Genomic DNA, 23,939 nt, shown 5'->3' with positions numbered 1-23,939 from the left:
GACAGTGGAAGAAAACCACACCACGCAGAAAAAAACTCATACGGGGACACACTGAACAAAAGCAAGCTTAAAATCAGAACCTCAGGAACAAGGTGGTGTGAGGTACCCAATTTACCATTTTTTTATGTAAAATGCTTTTACTGATTCTTCAGTCAAATGTGTTGGTAAATTTTGTCTAAAGTCTTAATCATTCATGATTTGTATTTGAATATTACTTATGGCCAAGATTTAAAACTAGGGTTAAGTACAGTGCCTTGCAAAAGTATTCAGCCCCCTTGAACTTTTCAACCTTTTGCCACATTTCAGGCTTTAAACATAAAGATATGAAATTGTAATTTTTTGTGAAGAATCAACAACAAGCGGGACACAATCGTGAAGTGGAACGAAATTTATTGGATATTTTAAACTTTTTTTAGAAATAAAAAACTGAAAAGTGGGGCGTGCAATATTATTCAGCCCCCTTGCGTTAATACTTTGTAGCGCCACCTTTTGCTGCGATTACAGCTGCAAGTCGCTTGGGGTATGTCTCTATTAGTTTTGCACATCGAGATACTGAAATTTTTGCCCATTCTTCCTTGCAAAACAGTTCGAGCTCAGTGAGGTTGGATGGAGAGCGTTTGTGAACAGCAGTTTTCAGCTCTTTCCACAGATTCTCGATGGGATTCAGGTCTGGACTTTGACTTGGCCATTTTAACACCTGGATAAGTTTATTTGTGAACCATTCCATTGTAGATTTTGCTTTATGTTTTGGATCATTGTCTTGTTGGAAGATAAATCACCGTCCCAGTCTCAGGTCTTTTGCAGACTGCAACAGGTTTTCTTCCAGAATGGTCCTGTATTTGGCTCCATCCATCTTCCCATCAATTTTAACCATCTTCCCTGTCCCTGCTGAAGAAAAGCAGGTCCAAACCATGATGCTGCCACCACCATGTTTGACAGTGGGGATGGTGTGTTCAGGGTGATGAGCTGTGTTGCTTTTATGCCAAACATAACGTTTTGCGTTGTGGCCAAAAAGTTCGATTTTGGTTTCATCTGACCAGAGCACCTTCTTCCACATGCTTGGTGTGTCTCCCAGGTGACTTTTTATAGATATCTTTGAGAAATGGCTTTCTTCTTGCCACTCTTCCATAAAGGCCAGATTTGTGCAGTGTACGACTGATTGTTGTCCTATGGACAGATTCTCCCACCTCAGCTGTAGATCTCTGCAGTTCATTCAGAGTGATCATGAGCCTCTTGGCTGCATCTCTGATCAGTCTTCTCCTTGTTTGAGCTGAAAGTTTAGAGGGACGGCCGGGTCTTGGTAGATTTGCAGTGGTCTGATACTCCCTTCATTTCAATATGATCGCTTGCACAGTGCTCCTTGAGATGTTTAAAGCTTGGGAAATCTTTTTGTATCCAAATTCGGCTTTAAACTTCTCCACAACAGTATCTCGGACCTGCCTGGTGTGTTTCTTGGTCTTCATGATGCTCTCTGCGCTTTAAACAGAACTCTGAGACTATCACAGAGCAGGTGCATTTATACGGAGACTTGATTACACACAGGTGGATTCTATTTATCACCATCAGTCATTTAGGTCAACATTGGATCATTCAGAGATCCTCACTGAACTTCTGGAGTGAGTTTGCTGCACTGAAAGTAAAGGGGCTGAATAATATTGCACGCCCCACTTTTCAGGTTTTTATTTCTAAAAAAAGTTTAAAATATCCAATAAATTTCATTCCACTTCACAATTGTGTCGCACTTGTTATTGATTCTTCACAAAAAATTACAATTTCATATCTTTATGTTTAAAGTCTGAAATGTGGCAAAAGGTTGAAAAGTTCAAGGGGGCTGAATACTTTTGCAAGGCACTGTATGTACCCACTTCTTCTATTTACTGGGCTTACCAGTGCTTACAGATGCATAAAATTGAGCATATAGTCCAGTTCCAGTGCAGATATTCACATGTTACACACTCTGACTTTGCACTGTATACATATAAACTAAACATATGCATTTACACTGTAGAACACAGGCAGGTTTAAAAAGCAGTATTTAGTCAATATATTAAAAATTCTAAAAAATTATAATAATAATAATAATAATAGAAGTTCTAGATATTTATGCTGCAAATAAAAAATCCTAAAAGCAAGATTCCCTGCAACATGTAGCAATCATAAAAAAGTTTTTAGGGACAAAAATATTAAACAACACTGGAGTGGTAAAAGCTTAACAACCATGGTAAACGCTTTTTTCATTGACTGTGTGTCAGGTGGCTGTGGTTTCGGGGAAAGCTGTAGCAAAAAGTGGTTTAATGTTAGGGTCATTAGTGGGATGGTGAACCTGGTGGCCCTAATTGCTGCACATTTAACCTGTGTGCTTTCTTTCTTTTCTGTCATTTCTCCTGTGTGTCTGTGCTTAATAACGGTGTAGAGAAGCAACAGGAAATAAGTTTGGGTTTTTTTGGAAGGTGGGGTTATAAATAGTGGTTTTAAAAAGCTGCCTTTTTATTTCCTGAAAAGCAAGGAAAAAACATACATGGGTCTTATTGTTTCTCCTTGTTACTGTCAAGTCAAACTTAGCCAACCTTAAATTCTTAGTCCAAAATCCTGTCAATGTAAAGTAACTAACTTCATGAATCCAGTAATTACATGACCTACATGACTAAACATTCATGTCTCACATAGTGGATAATTTACAAAAGATACATGGTAAAAAGTCTGTTTTATTGATTTCATAAAAATTGTATAATAGTCTTATGTTGCATTTTTACATTACATCCTGAATAATTAGATCAGAAATCTGTCCATGATCAGATTGTTAGTGTGCATGTTAACACACTGTAGTTTTATTTACTAATGCCATCAGACTTTTTAGAATGTTTAATCATTTTAATTTATATTTAAACCACAAAGTACGAAAGAGAAAAACAGTGCATGGCAGTGGTTTACAGGGCTAAACAAATTGTGACAGGGTATTTGAGGTTGCAAGTTTATTGTCTAAAGTTCATGCCAAAATGAACTATAAATGATCTGCAAGTCATTTCTGTTTGCCAAACACGATGCTCAGCTCTGAATCCACAGCGGATGTCTGTGTAGCATCACAGGCTTCTCCCCAGAGTCTCTGAGCCACCGCACACTCAACCACAAAATCCAAACTGTGCCACGACTTCCTACCGCTAATCAACACTACAGCGTCTCGGAGCGCTTTACATTCAGAGAGAAGGACATAACTATGTAAACAGACAATATCACAGAGAAACTGTAAACCAAACTCTCTGTAGTTCTCTTAATTTCCATCAAAGCCAAACACGAAGGGATTTAATTAAAGGAAGGATCGTTGTAATGGGTTCTCAGCTTTAGACCTCCTACTCAGTAAATACTAGCCTCATCTGTGGACAGCATGCCCAGCCAGACACACAGAAGCAGAAAATAGGAAGGGAGTGTGAATCTGGTGGTACACTTTGAACAGTGAAAAATAAAATCAAAGAACCACACTTAGATAACTCCCAGAAAGTTTGAGGTGTACAAACAACACAAACACACTATTTCCAAATGACAAATTCCAGTTTGTATCACTATATAATAATTAAGTAAATTCTAATATTACAAAAAGAAAAAAAATTTTAACCTGTCTTTACCCAGCATTTATATAAAACATTTTATTATGTTTTAATTAATGAATTAAAGCAGTATTAAATGGATTTTTAATGTTTTTTTTCCATCAATTTTATATTTGATTGTCGCAACATATTCCACAAAGTTGAGGCAGGGGCATAATAGTCTGGGAAGTTTGTGTAATGATCCCAAACACATGTTTTGGAACCTTGTACAGGTGATAATTTGGGTATAAAAGGGTTAATAAACAAAAGTCTCAGTGTTTCCGAGGCAAGGATGGGTTTAGGTTTGTCACAAAAAATGCATAAGCAGATAGCCCAAAAGTTTAAGAACAATGTACTGTATGTCAGTGCATCAATTGCAAAAAAAATTAGAGTTGGGGTTTTTACCATCTATAATACATAGCATTATCAAAATATTAAGTGAATCCAGTGATTTGTGTGTGTAAAAGATATTGAATGGCCATGATCCTTGATCCTTCAGATAAAACTGCACTAAAAAGTGCCTTGCTTCTGTAATAAGCATAATTATATGGGTTCAGAAATACTTCATATACCGCTTTTCAATAAAGACAGTTCTTGTATTTACATATTCAGCATTTAGCAGACACTTTTATCCAAAGCGACTTACAGTACTGTGACAGTATACTGTCTAAGCATTTGATGGTTATGGGCCTTCCTCAAGGGCCCAACAGTGGCAACCTGGCAGTGGTGGGGTTTGAACCAGTGAACTTTTGATTACCAGTCCCGTATCTAAACCACCTGGCTACAACTGCCCCTGTTGTCACAAAAGCTTAACTTGCAGCTACAAATGCAGGTTAAGACTCTACTACACAGTGCAGAAGCTAAATATCAACAACATCCAGAAATGCCACTAATTTCTATGTGATCCAGCTCATCTGAGACTGATGCAAAATAGAAATGTGTGCTGTGGTTTGGCAAGTCACCCTTTCAAATGATGTTGTGTTTAATCTAAAAAAGAAACTGTTACCAAAGCAAATGCCAGTGTCTGTCATGGTATGGAAGTGTGTGAGTTCCAGTGACATGATTGACTTGTATGAAGGGATCATTAACGCTGATGGATACATATACAGCAACATATGCTACCATCTAGCTGATGTCTTTGGCAGGGATGTCCCTGCTTGTTTCAAAAAGACAATGCCAGGCAACATTCTGTTTTGTGACAACATAGAATGAAGGTGCTAGATATAACAGGTCGACTTGCCATGGAGATCATGCCCAGTTGTCATGCCAGAGTGCATGGAGGAGCAGATAATTCACTGTATCAGTTCCTGTAACTGAGAATTGCTGTGTCTCATTGAGCATTAATTTGCTCCAGCTAGGAGTCCTTCTATTTAAATCACGGTTTGTTCCTCAATCTGGTGGCATTCTTTATCTTTTTCCTGGGAGCTTAGCCAGTGTTACGGCATTTTTCGGCAGTCACAATTAAACCTCTCTGGATAAGTTGCCTTCAGAGATGGTGTAACAGTCTTTTTCTGACCTGGGCCCACCTTTGGATCCATGATTGGTGTGGCTGTCCTGCTCATTTAACCGCATCCCAGTTTGTTGTGCATTTCCTTGCCCACACCCACTATTGAGAATCTGAAGCGTCAAATCCAGGAAAAGTGGATAATAAACCTTTACAACTGCAATTAAGGGTGTCTTAAGATGCCAAACAATTGCAGAAGGTTGATAAAAGAAATGCAATAACAGTGGTAAGCATGCTTCTCAAATTATATATACAAAACTGATAACCAATGAAGAATGACACATTAAAAATGGCAACTGTATTGTTTATATTGGTTAAAAAGATTTGCAAATCATTTCTGTCTGTTTTAAATGCAAGTACATGCTTTCATTATTTTAATATTAGTTGTTTACACTGCTGTAAAAAAACAACAGCCTGCTGAGCTGCTTTAAAACACATCGTTAGGTTTTACACAGACATACACAGTTTGTTTTAGATCTTGCCAAAGCCACTTTTTGCCCCAATGTTGTTTTAGCTGTATGATCTGGGTCACTGCCATGTTAAAAGGTGAACTGCTGCCCCGCTTTAAGTTCACATGTGCTCTGAATGACGTTATTGTCAAGAATGATTCTGAATTAGGCTGCATTCATATATCCCTCAGTGCTTACCAGTCTGCCTGCCCCAGCTGCTGAGAAGTTCCCCCATAGCATGATGCCACCACTATGTTTCACCATAGAGATATACACCGATCAGCCATAACATTAAAACCACCTCCTTGTTTCTACACTCACTGTCCATTTTATCAGCTCCACTTACCATATAGAAGCACTTTGTAGTTCTACTGTACAATTACTTACTGTAGTCCATCTGTTTCTCTGCATGCTTTGGTAGCCCCCTTTCATGCTGTTCTTCAATAGTCAGGACTCTCCCAGGACCACCACAGAGTAGGTATTATTTGGGTGGTGGATCATTCTCAGCACGCTGATGAAGTTTTTAAACACCTCACTGTCCCTGCTGGACTGAGAATAGTCCACCAACCAAAAATATATCCAGCCAACAGCGCCCCGTAGGCAGCGTCCTGTGACCACTGATGAAGGTCTAGAAGATGACCAACTCAAACAGCAGCAATAGATGAGCGATCGTCTCTGACTTTACATCTACAAGGTGGACCAACTAGGTAGGAGTGTCTAATAGAGTGGACAGTGAGTGGACACGGTATTTAAAAACTCCAGCAGCGCTGCTGTGTCTGATCCACTCATACCAGCACAACACACACTAACACACTGCAGTGCTGAGAATGATCCACCACCTAAATAATACCTACTCTGTGGTGGTCCTGACAATTAAAGAACAGAGTGAAAGCAGACTAAAAAAAGTATTTAGAGAAACAGATGGACTACAATCAGTAATTGTAGAACTACAAAGTGCTTCTATATGGTAAGTGGAGCTGACAAAATGGACAGTGGGTGTAGAAACAAGAAGGTGGTTTTAATGTTATGGCTGATCAGTGTATATCAGCCAGTGGCGAAGTGGGTAGCACTGGGTTCATGGTTCAATGGTTTACTTTCTGGCTAAACATTGGCTTTCATCTTGCCTGATTTTTGATCTATGGAGTGCTGGAGAGATGGTTGCCCATCCAACAGTTTTTCTCATCTCTGCACAGGACTTCTAGAGCTCTTTCAGAATGACAATTTGGGTTCTACTGTACTTTACGTTCTTGATCAAGGCTCTTCTGGTCTGGATGTACAATTTGGCTAGAAACCAACTATGGAAAGGTTTGAGACTGTGATAAGCTTTTTCTATTTTAAAACTGGCGGCACAGTGGCTCGGAGGGTAGTACTGTCACCTTACAGCAAGAAGGTCCTGGGTTCAACTCCCAAAGTGTATAAAAATGACATTAAAATCATAATAAATAAATACATTTTAAAACTAGTTAGAACACTGCTGTTATGGGAACAGTCAAAATATTGCTTATATCCTTGCTCTGATATATGCCTTGTCACAATTTGATTACAGAAATCCACAGATAGTTTCTTGAACTGGGCTTGGATTTTGTCCTGACAATGCAGTGTGAATTGTGGGCCCTTATAGTTCCAAGTGTGTGCCTTTCCAAACTTTGTTCAATCAATTGGACTCCAATTTAGTTCTAGACAGAGCTCAAGAGTAATTAAAGCACACAGGATGCAACTGCCCATAAATTTAACTGCCAACAGCAATGGGTCTGAATACTTTTGTGAAAAAGTGTTCTTCAAAAAGTTTCCACACTTTTTTTACTCTATTTATGAAGAATTTTTAAAAAAACAAATGACATCACTTTTCTACAGTCACCTTCCAATGCATTTTTCCCAGTGGCGTACCAACTTTTTAATGCCATCAGCAAAAAATGCTTTTGGTTGAGCACGTAGCCACTGATGCACCACTGCTTTCACATCATCATCACATGAAAATCTTCTTCCCCTTAAAGCTTCTTTGAGCGTCCAAAAAGGTGGAAATCAGATGGTGTTAAATCCGGGCTATAAGCTCTCTCTCAGTCTCTCAGACATGACCAATTACTTCTCCTCCCGCCCTCACCGTTTCCAACTAAAATACTAAAGTGCGTAAACTTTTTGAAGATCCCTCGTATTTTAGTTTTTGATTTATAATCAAGTTTAGAATTGTAAAAACCCTCAAAACATGTTTTCACTTTTTCATTATGAGTAAATGCGTGCTTATTGATGAGTTAAAGTGAAACTTATTTTCATTCAATGAACTGTGCAAGAAGTCAGTAGGTCTGAATACTTTCTGGAACCACTGGATGTCTTTTTGATTTAAAATCTTTTTCGTTTGAAGACTACTGCAGTAGACAGAAGTCCAGACCAAGAAGAAAAATGAGAGAGATATATCCACACAGACACATTCACACATCAACTGATGTACACACAGCCATGCTCATAAAACACATAATCTATCCCCACCACTGCTTCTGTGCCATGTAGACTGTGGTTTTAAGGTGGGAGGAACTGGCTCCTGTACACTCCAGAACATTCTCACAGTTTCCTTGCGGGAAATAAAAGACATGTTGTTCTTTTCTGCTCTGTCTAGGTTCAGACACCAGCATCGGGATTTCTGTCCAGAGCACGGTCTGCTTCAATTCCATTTCATATCCACCTAATTCATTAATGGAGCTGAAAATGGGTTTCAGGTTCCCTAATAGGTAGAAAGCACATTCCTCATTTCCTGAAACATTAGCTCTGAACATCTGGTGAGGTGGGGGAATGACAGAAACAATAATTCATATTGAGATGAAGAGTGCTTTGCACATTAGCAGAGAAAAACAAAGATGCAATAACATCATGTTTTCTTTGGTCTGTGTGTCAATTTCTTTTTTTATTGTAATGCTCTTCTGAACTGTTGTTTTTCTGCGTATGTTGGTAGCAGTGACAGTTCTGGCTCAGAGGTTGAGGTCTAGTGCATAACACGAATTGGAAAAAACTAAGAATTATTAAACAGTGCACGCAAAGCAAGTCAATCACTTTCAGTTGTAATTATGAAATCACAAAAAAGCAAACTACATGATGGTTCACACGTACTGTATACTGTGTCTGACCATCCTTTTAATATAAATATAAGAATTATTTAAGTAACTAGGGTGCTTGGGTGGCACAGTGGTGAATTACGCTAGCCAAACAAACAGACATGCACTGCGACAGAGTGGCATCCTGTCAGGGGTGTGTTACTGCACTGTGCCCAGTGATTCCAGGAACACTAAACTTGCCACAACCCTGACCAGGATAAACTGCCAAAATATTAAATTATTAATTACTTTATTGTCTGTTTTACCACAACTTTATCCTGATTCATTGGGCAAAAGGTAGGCAACACCCAGAACAGGTCAGCAGTCCATCACACTTTATAGGGAAATTCACAGTAACTTCAGCTAACCTGACTGCATGTCTTTAGACTTGTGGGAGAAAAGCGGATAACCCAGAAGAAACCCACACAGACACAGGGAGAACATGCAAGCTCCACACATTAAGGACCCTAGGATAAGTAATCAAACCCAGGCCTTTCTTGCTTTGATGCGGCAGAGCTACCCACTGTACCACCATGTCACACTTGCCAAAATATTGTCTCAGTGGGTAGCACTGTCGCCTCACACCAAGAAGGTCCTGGGTTCGATCCCCAGGTGGGGCGGTCCAGGTCCTTTCTGTGTGGAGTTTGCATGTTCTCCCCGTGTCTGCGTGGGTTTCCTCCGGGAGCTCCGGTTTTGTCCCACAGTCCAAAAACATGCAAGTGAGGTGAATTGGAGATACTAAACTGTTCATGACTGTGTTTGACAAAAGCAGGAACTGAAAGTACAGTACTTTTTAACTGTTTTTTTACAAGATAGATGAATATCTATTGAATATCAACAGAAACACCGTGAACAATAAGCAACAACCTGCACCACAATCATTATTTGTGTTCCTACACCCCAATACTCCACTAGCAATGAAACACAGTGATGCCTGTTTAAAATTTGAATACATGTATTAAGACAAATTAAAACAATATTCAGATAAAACAAAAACAGAACCCTTGCAATTCAGATTGTCATGTCTGAAGTAAGAAGGGTTGTGTGTACACCGACGAGGCATAACATTATGACCACCTAATATTGTGTTGGTCCCCCTTTTGCTGCCAAAACAGCCCTGCAACTGTGATGCACTGTGTATTCTGACACCTTTCTATCAGAACCAGCATTAACTTCTTCAGCAATTTGAGCTACAGTAGCTCGTCTGTTGGATCGGACCACACGGGCCAGCCCTTGCTCCCCACGTGCATCAATGAGCCTTGGCCGCCCATGACCCTGTCATCGGTTTACCACTGTTCCTTCCTTGGACCACTTTTGATAGATGACCACTGCAGACCGGCAACACCCCACAAGAGCTGCAGTTTTGGAGATGCTCTGATCCAGTCGTCTAGCCATCACAATTTGGCCCTTGTCAAACTTACTCAAATCGTTATGCTTGTCCATTTTTCCTGCTTCTAACGCATCAACTTTGAGGATAAAATGTTCACTTGCTGCCTAATATATCCCACCCACTAACAGGTGCCGTGATGAAGAGATAATCAGTGTTGTTCACTTCACCTCATCATAATGTTACGCCTCGTCGGTGTATATTGCTGAGAACACCATATTCACAGTAAAGTATAAACCTCTGAAAATTTATGGAGGTTTTAAAACTGTAATTACATCAGAATTACAAGAGATTCTTGTAATCTTGAAAAAATGAAGAAAACTTGCCAGGAGAAGTGGACCCAAAATTAATCATAATGCTGCAAAAGTCTTTCTTTCAGTACTGTAATTGTAAAATAAAGGCTTTTAAGTGCAAAAATAATAAAGAATAAGGTACAAATTAAAGAAAAAATGATAAATAATAAAATACTAATTCTAATTAAAAATACTCATTAAAATACTATAATTAAAAATATAATTAAAATACTAAAATACTAATTTTTCTTCCATCAATTTGGATTTATATAGACAGTTTTGTGTAAGCTTGAAATACATTTATTAAATACTTTCCGCTTTAGCCCAAACCTCAACGCCACTGAAAACCCTTTCAGTCTTTGATTGTAAGCCAAGCCTGTTTGACTGAAATTGCACAAATTCTCACAGAAACACTCCACAAGCTCGTGAAAAGCCTTCCTAAAAGAATGAAGGCTGTTATAATTGCCAAGACAGGCCAACTCAATATCAACGCAAATAAATCTGGAAAAGCATGTCCAACCAAATTACGGTCAGGTGTCCACATATATTTGGCCACGTAGTGTAGTAATATAACTGAGTACTCATGTTATACTGAATCTTGTACAGAATTTTGTGGTTTGGGGTGATTTTTCTGCCTCCAAGACAATCATACACAGTCCAAGCAGCCAATTCAAAGCTTCATCTACCCCTATCACATATCTTTACTAACCAAGGTGGGCTGAGATTTCGGGTAAACCACACTTACACTTGAGGACAATTTAGAGCAGCTGTATAGTTGGAAGGTGGTTTGAAACCAGAGTATCCACAAGTAACCAAGACAGACACAGAGAGAATTTTAAATCATAAAAGCAAGGATCAAACACGGGACCCTCCAGTACCTGTTGCGCAACAATACTGCCCTTAAACGATATGTATTATTCCAAAAAAGTTAGGACAGTGAGAAAAATGTACAGTAAAGACAGACATCAATGATCTACAAGTCACAAGTTTAAATATATTTAATGTTTTAACTAATTAATCTTTAATTTGATGAATGCACCACAAAAATTGAAATACAGTAGTGCCATGTGAAACAAGCAGGGACATTCCTAAAAAGTCATCAAGGTGGCAGCATATCTCACTCCAACTTGTGTACTATGCCACAAAATTACCACAGATTTTATGCCTAGTTGCCCTGATTTTCGCTCACCGATAGATGTGGCAGCTCGACGTTTGCTCGGGGCCCGAAAATCGGCTTTCGATCGCCATGTGTGAACTGTTTAACAACTCAATCCGAGCGGCTCGCCGAGCGCTCGCAGACTCAAGAAAAATATCAACCATGCTAAATATCTGGACCTGTCAGTGACTCAAATTAATGTAGCGTGAAAGGTGTTGCGGTCAGGTTGTGATTGTTATGAACACATAGAACAGAAGGGAAATCCGGGGGGAGGAGTTGTAAATATGTGGACCAGAGCCATAATATAGTTATCAAAATACATCGGCACACACACAAACTTTACAGTATTTGTGACTTCCACACTAAACCATAACACCAAAGTTGCATTGCAAAAAATATTTATTTAACTCTCTGCAGAACAGACAATCCCTGCTGGCCGTGTAGCCAAACCCACTCCTTCACCCAGATTTATTTATTTTTCCTACTTGCTTTTACTCTACACATCAGCGCTGAAACAACTTTGATCGCTCACTTGTTGACGTGCATTTTTGGACGTGGTATCATTACACCCCTTGTCACTTCTCACATGTGTTTTCGTGACAAAACATTGGAGACCAGATAGACTTAACTGAGATTCCTCATGGTGACATATCATGTAGTGTGTGACCCCCTATTGCGGATCAGTCGTGTAGTGTGAAAACCACAATGACTTAAAAGACTCCCGATTACAAGAGATCAAGTTGTGTAGTGTGAACTGTACAGCAATGTGAACAACTTGAAAGTCGGTAGTGTAAACTTGACATTACCCAACAGAGCTAACACGTCTCCATAAAATTACAGACACTAGCTTATTTCCTTTGCGTTTGTAACAATTAGGATGGTGCCTTTCTGCTAAAAACATAACATTTATTATTTCCAAAAACACTTTGAGACCCCAGCACACATTTTAATCTTTAATAATCACTTAATCCTGATCTAGACCAACCCAAAAACACTGGGCACAAAATGGGAATACACACTCTGCTGGATGACAGTACATCAGCATTGTTGAGGAGCTCATGCAATTTATGCATGTTAAATTCTTCTAATACACAAAATAAAAATAATAAAATGAATAAAAGCATGTTTAGAGTTTTATAAATACACAGATGAGGCAGAACATTATGACCACCTTCCTAATATTGTTGGTCCCATTTTCTCTGCCAAAACAGCCCTGACCCGTCGAGGCATGGACTCCACTAGACCCCTGAAGGTGTGCTGTTGTATCTGGCACCAAGATCCAGCAGATCCTTTAACTCCAGTAAGTTGCGAGGTGGGGCCTCCATGGATCGGACTTGTTTGTCCAGCACATCCCACAGATGCTTGATTGAATTGAGATCTGGGGAATTTGGAGGCCAAGTTAACACCTCAAACTTGTTGTTGTGCCCCTCAAACCATTCCTGAAGCATTTTTGCTATGTGTCAGGGCGCATTATCCTGCTGAAAGAGGCCACAGCCATCAGGGAATACCGCTTCCATGAAAGAGTGTACATGGTCTGCAACAATGCTTAAGTAGGTGGTACGTGTCAAAGTAACATCCACATGGATGGCAGGACCCAAGGTTTCCCAGCAGAACATTGCCCAAAGCATCACACTGCTTCCGCCAGCTTGCCTTCTTCCCATAGTGCATCCTGGTGCCAAGTGTTCGTAAGCGAAGCACACGCACCCTGACATTCATGTAATGTGAAAGAAGACATGATTCATCAGACCAGGCCACCTTCTTCCATTGCTCTGTGGTCCAGTTCTGATGCTCACGTGCCCATTGTTGATGCTTTTGGCGGTGGACAGGGGTCAGCATGGGCACCCTGACTGGTCTGCGGCTATGCAGTCCCATACGCAACAAACTGTGATGCACTGTGTATTCTGACACCTTTCTATCAGAACCAGCATTAACTTTTTAGCAATTTGAGCTAAGTAGTTTGGATCAGACCACACAGGCCAGCCTTTGCTCCCCACGTGCATCAATGAGCCTTGGCCGGCCATGACCCTGTCGCAGTCGGTTTACCACTGTTTTTTCTTTGGGCCACATTTGATAGGTACTGACCACTGCAGACCGGGAACACCCCACAAGAGCTGCAGTTTTGGACATGCTGTGACCCAGTCGTCTAGCCATCAAAATTTGATAAACTCGCTCAAATCTTACAAACAGGTGCCGTGATGAAGAGATAATCAGTGTTATTCTCTTCACCTGTCAGTGCTCATAATGTTATGCCTGGTTGGTTTTTATGATCATAACCAAATGGACCAAAAATATATACAGCAATGTTGATTATTAGTTTGGTTTTGCAAAAAGTTTTATACTGTCTTTAAGAGCTTGTTATTACAAAAATGTTTTTTTTACAATAAAGATGTTAATTGACTGCAGCTGGTGACTAATCCATATAATTCCAAATAAATTACCTAGTTTTGCTGCATCAAAAAGTACATGGAACTGTAATAGCTAGGCGTGCCTTGCTACTGAAGTGCAAGGCAACTCCACACAACAGCAGGATTGCAAATATATCCCATGCAAATGTTTTAACCAAGGTAGAACAATACAGTGGCTTGAAAGCCATTAACAGAAAGTGAATAAAGGCAAACAAATAAATAAGTGGCCAAAATAACAGAAACAAAATAACAAACAAAAGACACTAAAGCATTTGCAGCCCGCAACAAAGAAAGTGGATAGAATAGGGATAGAGCAGAAATGAGAACTGGATCTGACAACCCCACCAAGTGGTACATCAGGCGCAAAATGTGGATTTACAGATGGAGTCTATTCCATAAGAGGGACGTTACGCCATCTCATGGGCAATCCACTCCCCCATGACACCAGGATGAGTTCCCAGAAAACTAAAGAATGCTGGCATTGCATGCCAGCGGAAGACCAGACCAGATTGAGTGGCCCAGTCTCACGGCTTCAGAGAAAAGCCAAGAAGGCAGCTGGCAAGTGTGAAAGGGAGAAACTGTAATACATAGAAAAACTTCCACCTGAAGCGAATTAACATTAATTGCAGGTGACTGTCAATCAAGAGAGAATGATTGAACAATCATCTGTGCCTCCGTGCCCCCTCTGCCAGCAAGAAGGACACAAATCTTAACTTGGGTCAGTTGCTGAACTACTTCAGTAGCTCCCATGTTAAATGGAACAGTGATATATATCTTATTGCCAAGGTCAAGAAGAAAGCCCAAACTCTTACTTCATGCGGAGACAAAATTGTTTGAATAAACAGATGTAATTAGAAAGCAACAAACTACAGGTTTGTTATGAATTGGGAGCTACTTGAACACAGGTTACACTGTCCACAGTCAAACCATTTTACATCATCTTTGAGTTAAATGCAAAAAAGAAGCAAGAAAGACGAAAGAAGCACCGACTTATTACCTTCACAGTGCTTGCCATCACCCTTGTAGCCAGTCTTACAGATACACTTAAATGACTTTGGGGTATTCTGACAGAGAGCATCAATGTGGCAGTCGTCCGTGCCCTCGGAACACTCATCTACATCTGAAATAAAAATCACATAAACAAAACTGTTACTCAACTACACTCGGTGTAATTCAAAAATGTGAAATATTTCTAATTTAGCATTACTGAGAGAGCAGAGCAGTGATGCCAACAAAGGTGAGCCAAGTAAGAGAGGTGCACTTTTGTTCAAAAATACAAAATTAAATAATATTAGGAATCGGAAAATTGAACTTTTAGGAACTGGAAAATGAATAATCATACCAGAGCTCACACATTATGCCAAAATATGTGTCTGATTTAAGATGTACTGACTGAAATATTGCCATAATAGGAGGTTTTATGGTATTAAAGACCTTCCAGTCAGACAGTCTTACTCTAGTAAAGATATAAAGACTTTTTTTGTCCCCTATTAAATCTAATACATTTTTATATGCAGAATATAAGCACAAGATGCACTCAAAAAGCACTTAGGAACATTCACTGATTATTTTTAAGCTCTGCTCTTGATACAGATTAACTTTGTGGGTATATTTGTGAGTTTATCAGGTGCAGCACTGTTGTTGGAATTTTTCAACAATGTTTATATTTAATGATGGTCCTTTGAGGGTCCCTTTCAATTTATAAATGCTAGAGGTGAAAATCAGCTACAGTATGTAATTGTGTACCCACAAGGTTTATCTGTACTGTAGGAATAACTTGTAAAGCACTGTAGGGACAGTGGTAGCCTAGTTGGTAGAGCTGTAGAGTTTTGGGCTATCAGTCAGTAGATTGTTGGTTCAAATTCAGCTTCTCTTATGTAGCCACTGTTGGACCCTTGAGCAAGGCCCTTAACCCTGTCTGCTCCAGAGGTGCTGTAAAATGTCTGACCCTGCCCTCTGACCCCAGCATCCAAACAAGCTAGGATTTACGGAAAATGAATTTCATTGTACTGTACACAAGTATATGCATATGTATATGACAAATAAAGGCATTCTTCTAATATCATTAATGTATGTATGTACAAGACAGGTGTGCATATTAAAGCTGTATTTGGAATTGGCACTACATAGGCTTATTCTATACACACTATATGTCCACAGGTATTTGGACACCACACCATCAGTTTGTTAAACATCCCATTGCAAAAGCATAGACATTACTATGGAGTTGCTGTCCACAAGACTGCTCAGACAAGTGTGAATTTGTGCACATTTAGTCAAAAGAATATTTGTGAGTTCAGGCACAGATGCGTAGCTAGCCATGATCAATGTTCCAATTCATCTACAAGGTGTTCAGTAGGGTTGGAGTCAGCGCTTTGTGTAGGTCACTGGAATTCCTTTGCCCATAACTCATCAAATCATATCTACATAGACTTTGCTTTGTGCACAGGGGCACAGTCAAGCTGACCAGTAAAGTCATTTACCCAAACTGTTGGCCGCATTTTGGAAGTATATCATTTTATTTACTAATATGGGTTTATACAATTTTCAGAAATATATTTCAGCTTTTCGAATATTTCATAATAATGGTTACATATTTTAACTAATTATTTACATCCTGGGATATGCCAGGACAAAAACAGATGTCTCATTATGAAAATTAATAAAAGCATTGGGTCCAATACTGACCAAAAAACACTGGATAGAGTTTAACACATTTTCCAAAGAATCCACTGACATTTTATACATTTAACTTATGATGTTGACTGACATGACACATCCATCAGAAATACAAATTGTCCCAAAATACATTGATGATGTACTAATACCATGAATTAATCTGAGAGAGTTTGGTTACTGTGAGGATGTCAGTAAGAGTTTGGTTCTCAAACCAGAATTTTGAGACTATCATGTATTAGAAACCATATTTCCTTAGGAATTGGGACATTTTGTACCATGTCATAAAATTAAGAGTCTGTAATTTGGTAAATCTCATAAACCTTTATTTAATATAGATACAATATATGTATGCTTCAATGGAACCTTCAAACATGTTCAAGTCACCCAGGCTGTGGGCACTAATGAATCTACATACCATGACAGATGTTGGCTTTTGCTCCTGTTGCTGATAACAATTTGACACAGAGAACAAAAGTTCATCTTTCCCAAATACAAGCTAAAAGGTAAAGTCATCTGACCACACCAAACATTTCCATTTTCTTCTATTCCATCTGAAATACGCTTGGGCCCAGAGAACCCAGGATGTCATAGAATAGATGTATGGCTTTCTCATGAACGAATAAATATTCAGGTTGCATTTCGTAATGCAGCGGTAAATTGTGTTAAACCATTTAACAGTGGTTTCTGACCTTGTAGGTCTATTAAACCTTAAGTAACTAAAATAAATGATATGCTGCTTATGTGGTACAGCATTAAACTGCAGAAGCCCAATACTGCTAGGATAACGGTTCGGATCCCCATCTGTGCTATCAGCCGGTCAGGCATCTACAAACAGACATGATTGTTATGTCTGAGGAAGCTGTGGCTGAGGCATGGCATGTGTTTCTGCACTGTGCCAAGTGATTGAAAAATAAGGTTTTTTAATAGTTTTCACTGAGCAACTATAATGTACTTTGTAAAGATAAACAAATTTAGAAATTGATACCTGCAATTCACTCAGAAAAAGTCTGGACAGAGGTGTGTTTACCCCTGTGTTACATCATCTTACCGAATAATTATACTGTTTTATAACTGTTTTGCTAGTAAAATGTTTGTCCATTCTTGCTTAATACAAGAGATTTGCTCAATACTGTGTGGTCAGCATTATCTGATTCTCCACTTGATTATATGTCATAAATTTTCAATAGAAGACAAATCTAGACTGCAGGCAAGCCAGTCAAGCACACTCACTCTGTCTCTGAAGCCATGATGTTGTAGCACACTGTGATATGCATTTGAAAGTCTCAATATATGTCTCCACCTTCATGTGCAAGTCACCCAAGCCATGGGTGCTAATACACACCCATACCATGACAGATGACAAACTATTTTTTTCATCTTTTGCTCATAGCAGTCTGACAAAAAGAACTTGACATCCATTTTTTTTCTTGACAGTTTCCAATCTAAGCTTATTTTCACCAAACAACACAAAAAAATTGTTTTATGACATTAACCAGCCACCAGTTTAACATACAGTATATTGTAGCCTTAAATTTAAGATCATCTAAGTTAAAATTTAGGACAATAATAAGCTTCTAATGTAAAGTAATAGAATGTTTTTAGGCTTTTAAACAACCTAAAAGGCCATGTTGTTTTAATATTTATTACTATATATAACATATATACAGTGTATCACAAAAGTGAGTACACCCCTCACATTTCTGCAAATATTTCATTATATCTTTTCATGGGACAACACTATAGACATGAAACTTGGATATAACTTAGAGTAGTCAGTGTACAGCTTGTATAGCAGTGTAGATTTACTGTCTTCTGAAAATAACTCAACACACAGCCATTAATGTCTAAATAGCTGGCAACATAAGTGAGTACACCCCACAGTGAACATGTCCAAATTGTGCCCAAATGTGTCGTTGTCCCTCCCTGGTGTCATGTGTGAAGGTCCCAGGTGTAAATGGGGAGCAGGGCTGTTAAATTTGGTGTTTTGGGTATAATTCTCTCATACTGGCCACTGGATATTCAACATGGCACCTCATGGCAAAGAACTCTCTGAGGATGTGAGAAATAGAATTGTTGCTCTCCACAAAGATGGCCTGGGCTATAAGAAGATTGCTAACACCCTGAAACTGAGCTACAGCATGGTGGCCAAGGTCATACAGCGGTTTTCCAGGACAGGTTCCACTCGGAACAGACTTCGCCAGGGTCGACCAAAGAAGTCGAGTCCACGTGTTCGGCGTCATATCCAGAGGTTGGCTTTAAAAAATAGACACATGAGTGCTGCCAGCATTGCTGCAGAGGTTGAAGACGTGGGAGGTCAGCCTGTCAGTGCTCAGACCATACGCCGCACACTGCATCAACTCGGTCTGCATGGTCGTCATCCCAGAAGGAAGCTGACGCACAAGAAAGCTTGCAAACAGTTTGCTGAAGACAGGCAGTACAAGAACATGGATTACTGGAATGCCCTGTGGTCTGACTAGACCAAGATAAACTTGTTTGGCTCAGATGGTGTCCAGCATGTGTGGCGGCGCCCTGGTGAGAAGTACCAAGACAACTGTATCTTGCCTACAGTCAAGCATGGTGGTGGTAGCATCATGGTCTTGGGCTGCATGAGTGTTGCTGGCACTGGGGAGCTGCAGTTCATTGAGGGAAACATGAATTCCAACATGTACTGTGACATTCTGAAACAGAGCATGATCCCCTCCCTTCGAAAACTGGACCTCATGGCAGTTTTCCAACAGGATAACGACCCCAAACACAACCTCCAAGATGACAACTGCCTTGCTGAGGAAGCTGAAGGTAAAGGTGATGGACTAAACCCAATTGAGCACCTGTGGCGCATCCTCAAGTGGAAGGTGGAGGAGTTCAAGGTGTCTAACATCCACCAGCTCCATGATGTCATCATGGAGGAGTGGAAGAGGATTCCAGTAGCAACCTGTGCAGCTCTGGTGAATTCCATGCCCAGGAGGGTTAAGGCAGTGCTGGATAATAATGGTGGTCACACAAAATATTGACACTTTGGGCACAATTTGGACATGTTCACTGTGGGGTGTACTCACTTATGTTGCCAGCCATTTAGACATTAATGGCTGTGTGTTGAGTTATTTTCAGAAGACAGTAAATCTACACTGCTATACAAGTTGTACACTGACTACTCTAAGTTATATCCAAGTTTTATTTCTATAGTGTTGTCCCATGAAAAGATATAATAAAATATTTGCAGAAATGTGAGGGGTGTACTCACTTTTGTGATACACTGTACATATGTATATACTATACTACATATTTTGTGTTATATTACTATATATTTTGTGTTATATTACTATAACCAATGTTACAAATAGCAATTAACAAGCAATTTAATGTGCAAACCTAATCATACATGTTTAATGCTGACATTTAACCTCTTGGTTTTGCAAATAAAACTTCACAGCAATATGCTATCAGGATTCTCAGACCTTACTTACAGAGGAGCAGTCACATTCAAGTACTTAAAAATACCCGCCAAAGCCCTGCGATTGATTGGCCTCATGTCCGGGATGTGTTTCTATATTGCGCCCAGTAATTCTCTGGTTACAGAGGAAAACTAACAAGTAAATTCAATTAATGAATGAATAAATCAATTCACTTGTGTCATCATAATTGAATCGGGTTTTAATTTAAAGGCTTTACACTATGTACTATTTGTAGCTGTTTTGTTGTTTAACACAGTTTGTGTTCCAATATAACATTTCAAAATATAGTAATCTCTGCATTTTATAATTAAGTTTATATGTTTATAATATTGTTTATATCTTATTTATTTCAATAATACATACAATAATTCATTTGTTTTAATAAGAATAATACTTAGCTAAAATAATACTACTAATAATTAGGGCAGTCCTGAATCTATGAACATTTTACTCTTATAAAAGGAAGGCTACCATCCAGGCAATTTAAATTCAAAGCATAACAGACTACACATTACTTGGTCTTTTACATCTTGCATATTTTACATCTTTTAACTTCAATCAAATGCATGCACCCCTATGCAAATGTTTCAAATAACTTGGTTAGTATAAATGAATAAATAAATAAATTATTAAACAATCGGATCCCAATCCCACATTGATGATAACCGGTGTTTAAAAGGACACAAGTGCTTTTTCATTGCCATTCATGGCCTATCGACTTTTTGCTATTGTTGATGCCCACAGTGCTTGGGCAGATTATCGATGAGGGGTCGATGAGGGTGCAGCAGATGTACACCTTCAACAGTCTTGAACCGAATAGTCAAACGACCCCACATAGTCTAATGGGACTCAACCAAAATCACAACATCGTTTTTATCCCAGTACAGTATGATGCATTCACACACACACACACACACACGTGTAGGCTAGCAAAAAGTTACGTTCACTTGTATAAGACACATGCGCAAGTGGACCAAGCTTCCAAACAGATTCACTGAGGTTTAAACTACAGCAGCCACACAGAGAAAACAACAAACCGTCACACATTATATATACACCATATTTTATTAATAAAAAATAAATGATTAAGGCAGATGATCCGAAGTTAATGAATGAACATCTGGTCAGATGTGATATGTTAAAGAAAGAAAGCGTAATGGCCAAGATAGGTTATTTAAAGTTTTGGTAGTGGAATGAATGAAAAGGTGGTAAAAATAAAAGAGCACTGACCTGCTGTTGTAACACTTCCCAGCACACCGATGGTATTTCTGATGATTACAAGCAAGCAGAGGTTCCAGAGAAAGCGCGCACTTGCCATGTTGGGAGCTGTGATTGAGCGCAGTTTCCACTGGTGCGTCTTTCTCCGATAACAGCTCTCTCCTAGTGGGGGGAGAGAGAGAGAGAGAGAGAGAGCGAGGGAGAGAGAGATGCTCTCTCATTGGTGTATACACAGTTGAGGAGGAGATTGAAGGAGTAAAAAGTCTGAAACCGTCGACCACTACACTAAATAGCTTTCTTAAATACCACCCCAATTAATAAGTTCTATAGTGATGTGTTCTGGTGTGTATCATTTCTTTGCATCTTCACAAAGTTCCAATAAATTAACAAGTCTGATTCCATTTAATATTAAGGGCAGTTTTTAGATGTCAGACTCTTAGCCCATGCTGACATGAGGATGTAAAGCTTGCTTAACTGTGGACTCTGTCCACAGAGGGTAGGAGAGGTGGGCGCTGATGTCCTGTGAAAGCCTTCATGACCTTGTTACCTGCTCGCTCTCCCTTTTAGTTATGCTGTAATAATTAGGGCTGCCGGAGTCTAAAACTCTCTGTAAAACTGTTTTACTCAACTAGCATTGTACATTATTAACTACATTCTTTGTTGTTTTACTCCAAAGGCATTCTGATGGAAACCTGTTTACCCGCCGAGGTTAAGGATTAAAGTCGAGACTGCCGTGACAACTATGCTGCTCCTGCCGGATGTGACGGGTCTGGAGTAATTGCACCAAGAATGACAAGAAATCACTACAGACATTATTGAAGACTACAGCGAAGAACAACTCTATTATTATTTATCTATTTATTTATTTATTACCAGTTATAACTTTTAGATCATTTAATTCTGTGTTCGTATGCTCTGTGTAAATCGTGTATTTATTTAAAGTATCCTCCAGGCCACCCAAGAAGGATGGGCCCTGCTGAGTCTGGTTCCTCTCAAGGTTTCTTCCTGTAATTTTCAGGGAGTTTTTCCTTGCCACAGTCGCCCTCAGCTTGCTCAACAGGGGTTTTTTGTATCTGTTGGTCCTGGATTTTGTAAAGTTGCTTTGAGACAATGTCTATTGTAAAAAGCGCTATATAAATAAAGTTGACTTGACTTGACTTGACTTGTCCCTTGTGTTTAAGCAGCAGATCTCTAATTCATATTTGATCTGGGTTTTTTGTTGGGGGTGGTGTTGGTGTTGTTGTTTTTTATGGTTCTAGGCTTACATCTGACCATCTGGACATTTCTCATAGCCTAGGTCCGGTTACAGTTTGAGTTTTATTTCCGATCTGTACAAGTACTTTTTAATGGGTTCAGTTAAACTAGCCTTATTTATTAGGGCACAGAGAAATCACAAGCTATAGTCAGCCAATAATAATGACATTTAGAGGCCTTGCTACAAAAGGGGGGAGTGTTCCAATCATTAATTTGAATTAAAAACCCAAGACTGTCATGACATAACTGTATATACAGTATGTACTGAATAGTATTACAAAATGATAAAAATGGCTGTTTACTAAATCATCATGTTTACTAATGAATATTGGACCACATAAATAATTGTAAGCTACCAGCTTTCCTGTACACCATATGATATAAGAGTACTGAAGATGATATACTGCTAAAATCTGCAAATGATGCATAAGTATACCAGTTTGCTAATCTACACATATAATACACACACACAATAAACATGCTTATGTATCAGATAGCCAAAAAATGACATTATCATTTCAAAACTATGGACAATTATATGGATTTGGCACCTTTTTGGCTAAAACAACATTTTGGACTGTGTCTGTGGGAATTTGTGGCCATTTAGTCCAAAGAGCAATTGTGAGGTGTGGCACTGATGTTGGATGAAAAGGCCAGGATAGTTCCAATCTATGTTCCAATTTATACTAAAGATTTATCTTGGTGATCTTCAAAAAATCTTTTGCTAACTTTCTTTGTTTCTTCTTCATATCCTTTACTAATATGAATAACCGACTAACTTTCTCTGATTGGCGAATACATGATTACCTAATACAAATGTCATTTCAATTCAAGTATTATATTATTTAGAAAAATTGTAATCCTTTTAGGCAACGTAATCACCATTAACTGGACTTTGCATTATCCAGTGAGTGACTACATTAATAGATCATAAAACAATAACAACAACAATAATTTAATAAGAACAAATTCAAAAAATGGATTTGGGATTGATCAGTTTCATGATTGTCTCAGTGTAGTAGTAGTAGTAGATGTGGGGACCAGATCTGGACCAATTAAAGAGATGATACCTCCCTCTGCTGGCCAAACTGATGAGTGACCAAATTACAGACAGTTTGTAACACTTGGAGATGAGTCACTTTCTCTCAAGCGAATTTAAAAAAATACAATTTCCAGATTGAAGACCTGAGTTCGATCCTTCAGTCACTGTGAGATTTAACATGTTCCACGAGGTTTTCCTCCCACCACCCCAAAACCTAAAATCTAAGGTGGAATGGCTTTATTAAAAATTGACTGTGGATTTGAGTGACTGGTTAAATGTGTGAGTTACTCTGCAGTGGACTGGCAGCTCTGTCCAGGCTGTGCTTCTGCTGTGCGGTCAGTGTATCCGGGCCCAATTATCATCATCACCAAAATCATTTCTGGACGTGGTTAACATAAGGCTTCTTTATTGCACAGTAAAGTTTTAAGTGGCATTT

The 23,939-nt window shown here is 39.0% G+C and overlaps 1 protein-coding gene across 2 annotated transcripts in view; it reads right to left on the bottom strand.

Annotated features, from left to right (window-relative positions):
• Window positions 1-21,307, bottom strand: part of scube1 (signal peptide, CUB domain, EGF-like 1) — a 129,364-nt gene extending 108,057 nt beyond the window's left edge. For both annotated transcript variants that reach the window (XM_063005349.1, XM_063005356.1), the window contains exons 1-2: window positions 21,220-21,307; window positions 14,856-14,978 (exon numbers count right to left, since the gene is read on the bottom strand). In XM_063005349.1, coding sequence (XP_062861419.1) covers window positions 14,856-14,978; window positions 21,220-21,307 — 211 coding nt within the window. The remainder of the gene's footprint in view (window positions 1-14,855; window positions 14,979-21,219) is intronic.
• Between the last annotated feature and the right edge of the window lie 2,632 nt (window positions 21,308-23,939).

Source organism: Trichomycterus rosablanca, chromosome 1 (genome assembly GCF_030014385.1).
Source record: "Trichomycterus rosablanca isolate fTriRos1 chromosome 1, fTriRos1.hap1, whole genome shotgun sequence".
In the NCBI taxonomy this organism is placed as follows: Eukaryota; Metazoa; Chordata; class Actinopteri; order Siluriformes; family Trichomycteridae; genus Trichomycterus; species Trichomycterus rosablanca.
Note: the sequence above shows the minus strand (reverse complement) of the source record. Positions and strands in the feature narration are given on the sequence as shown.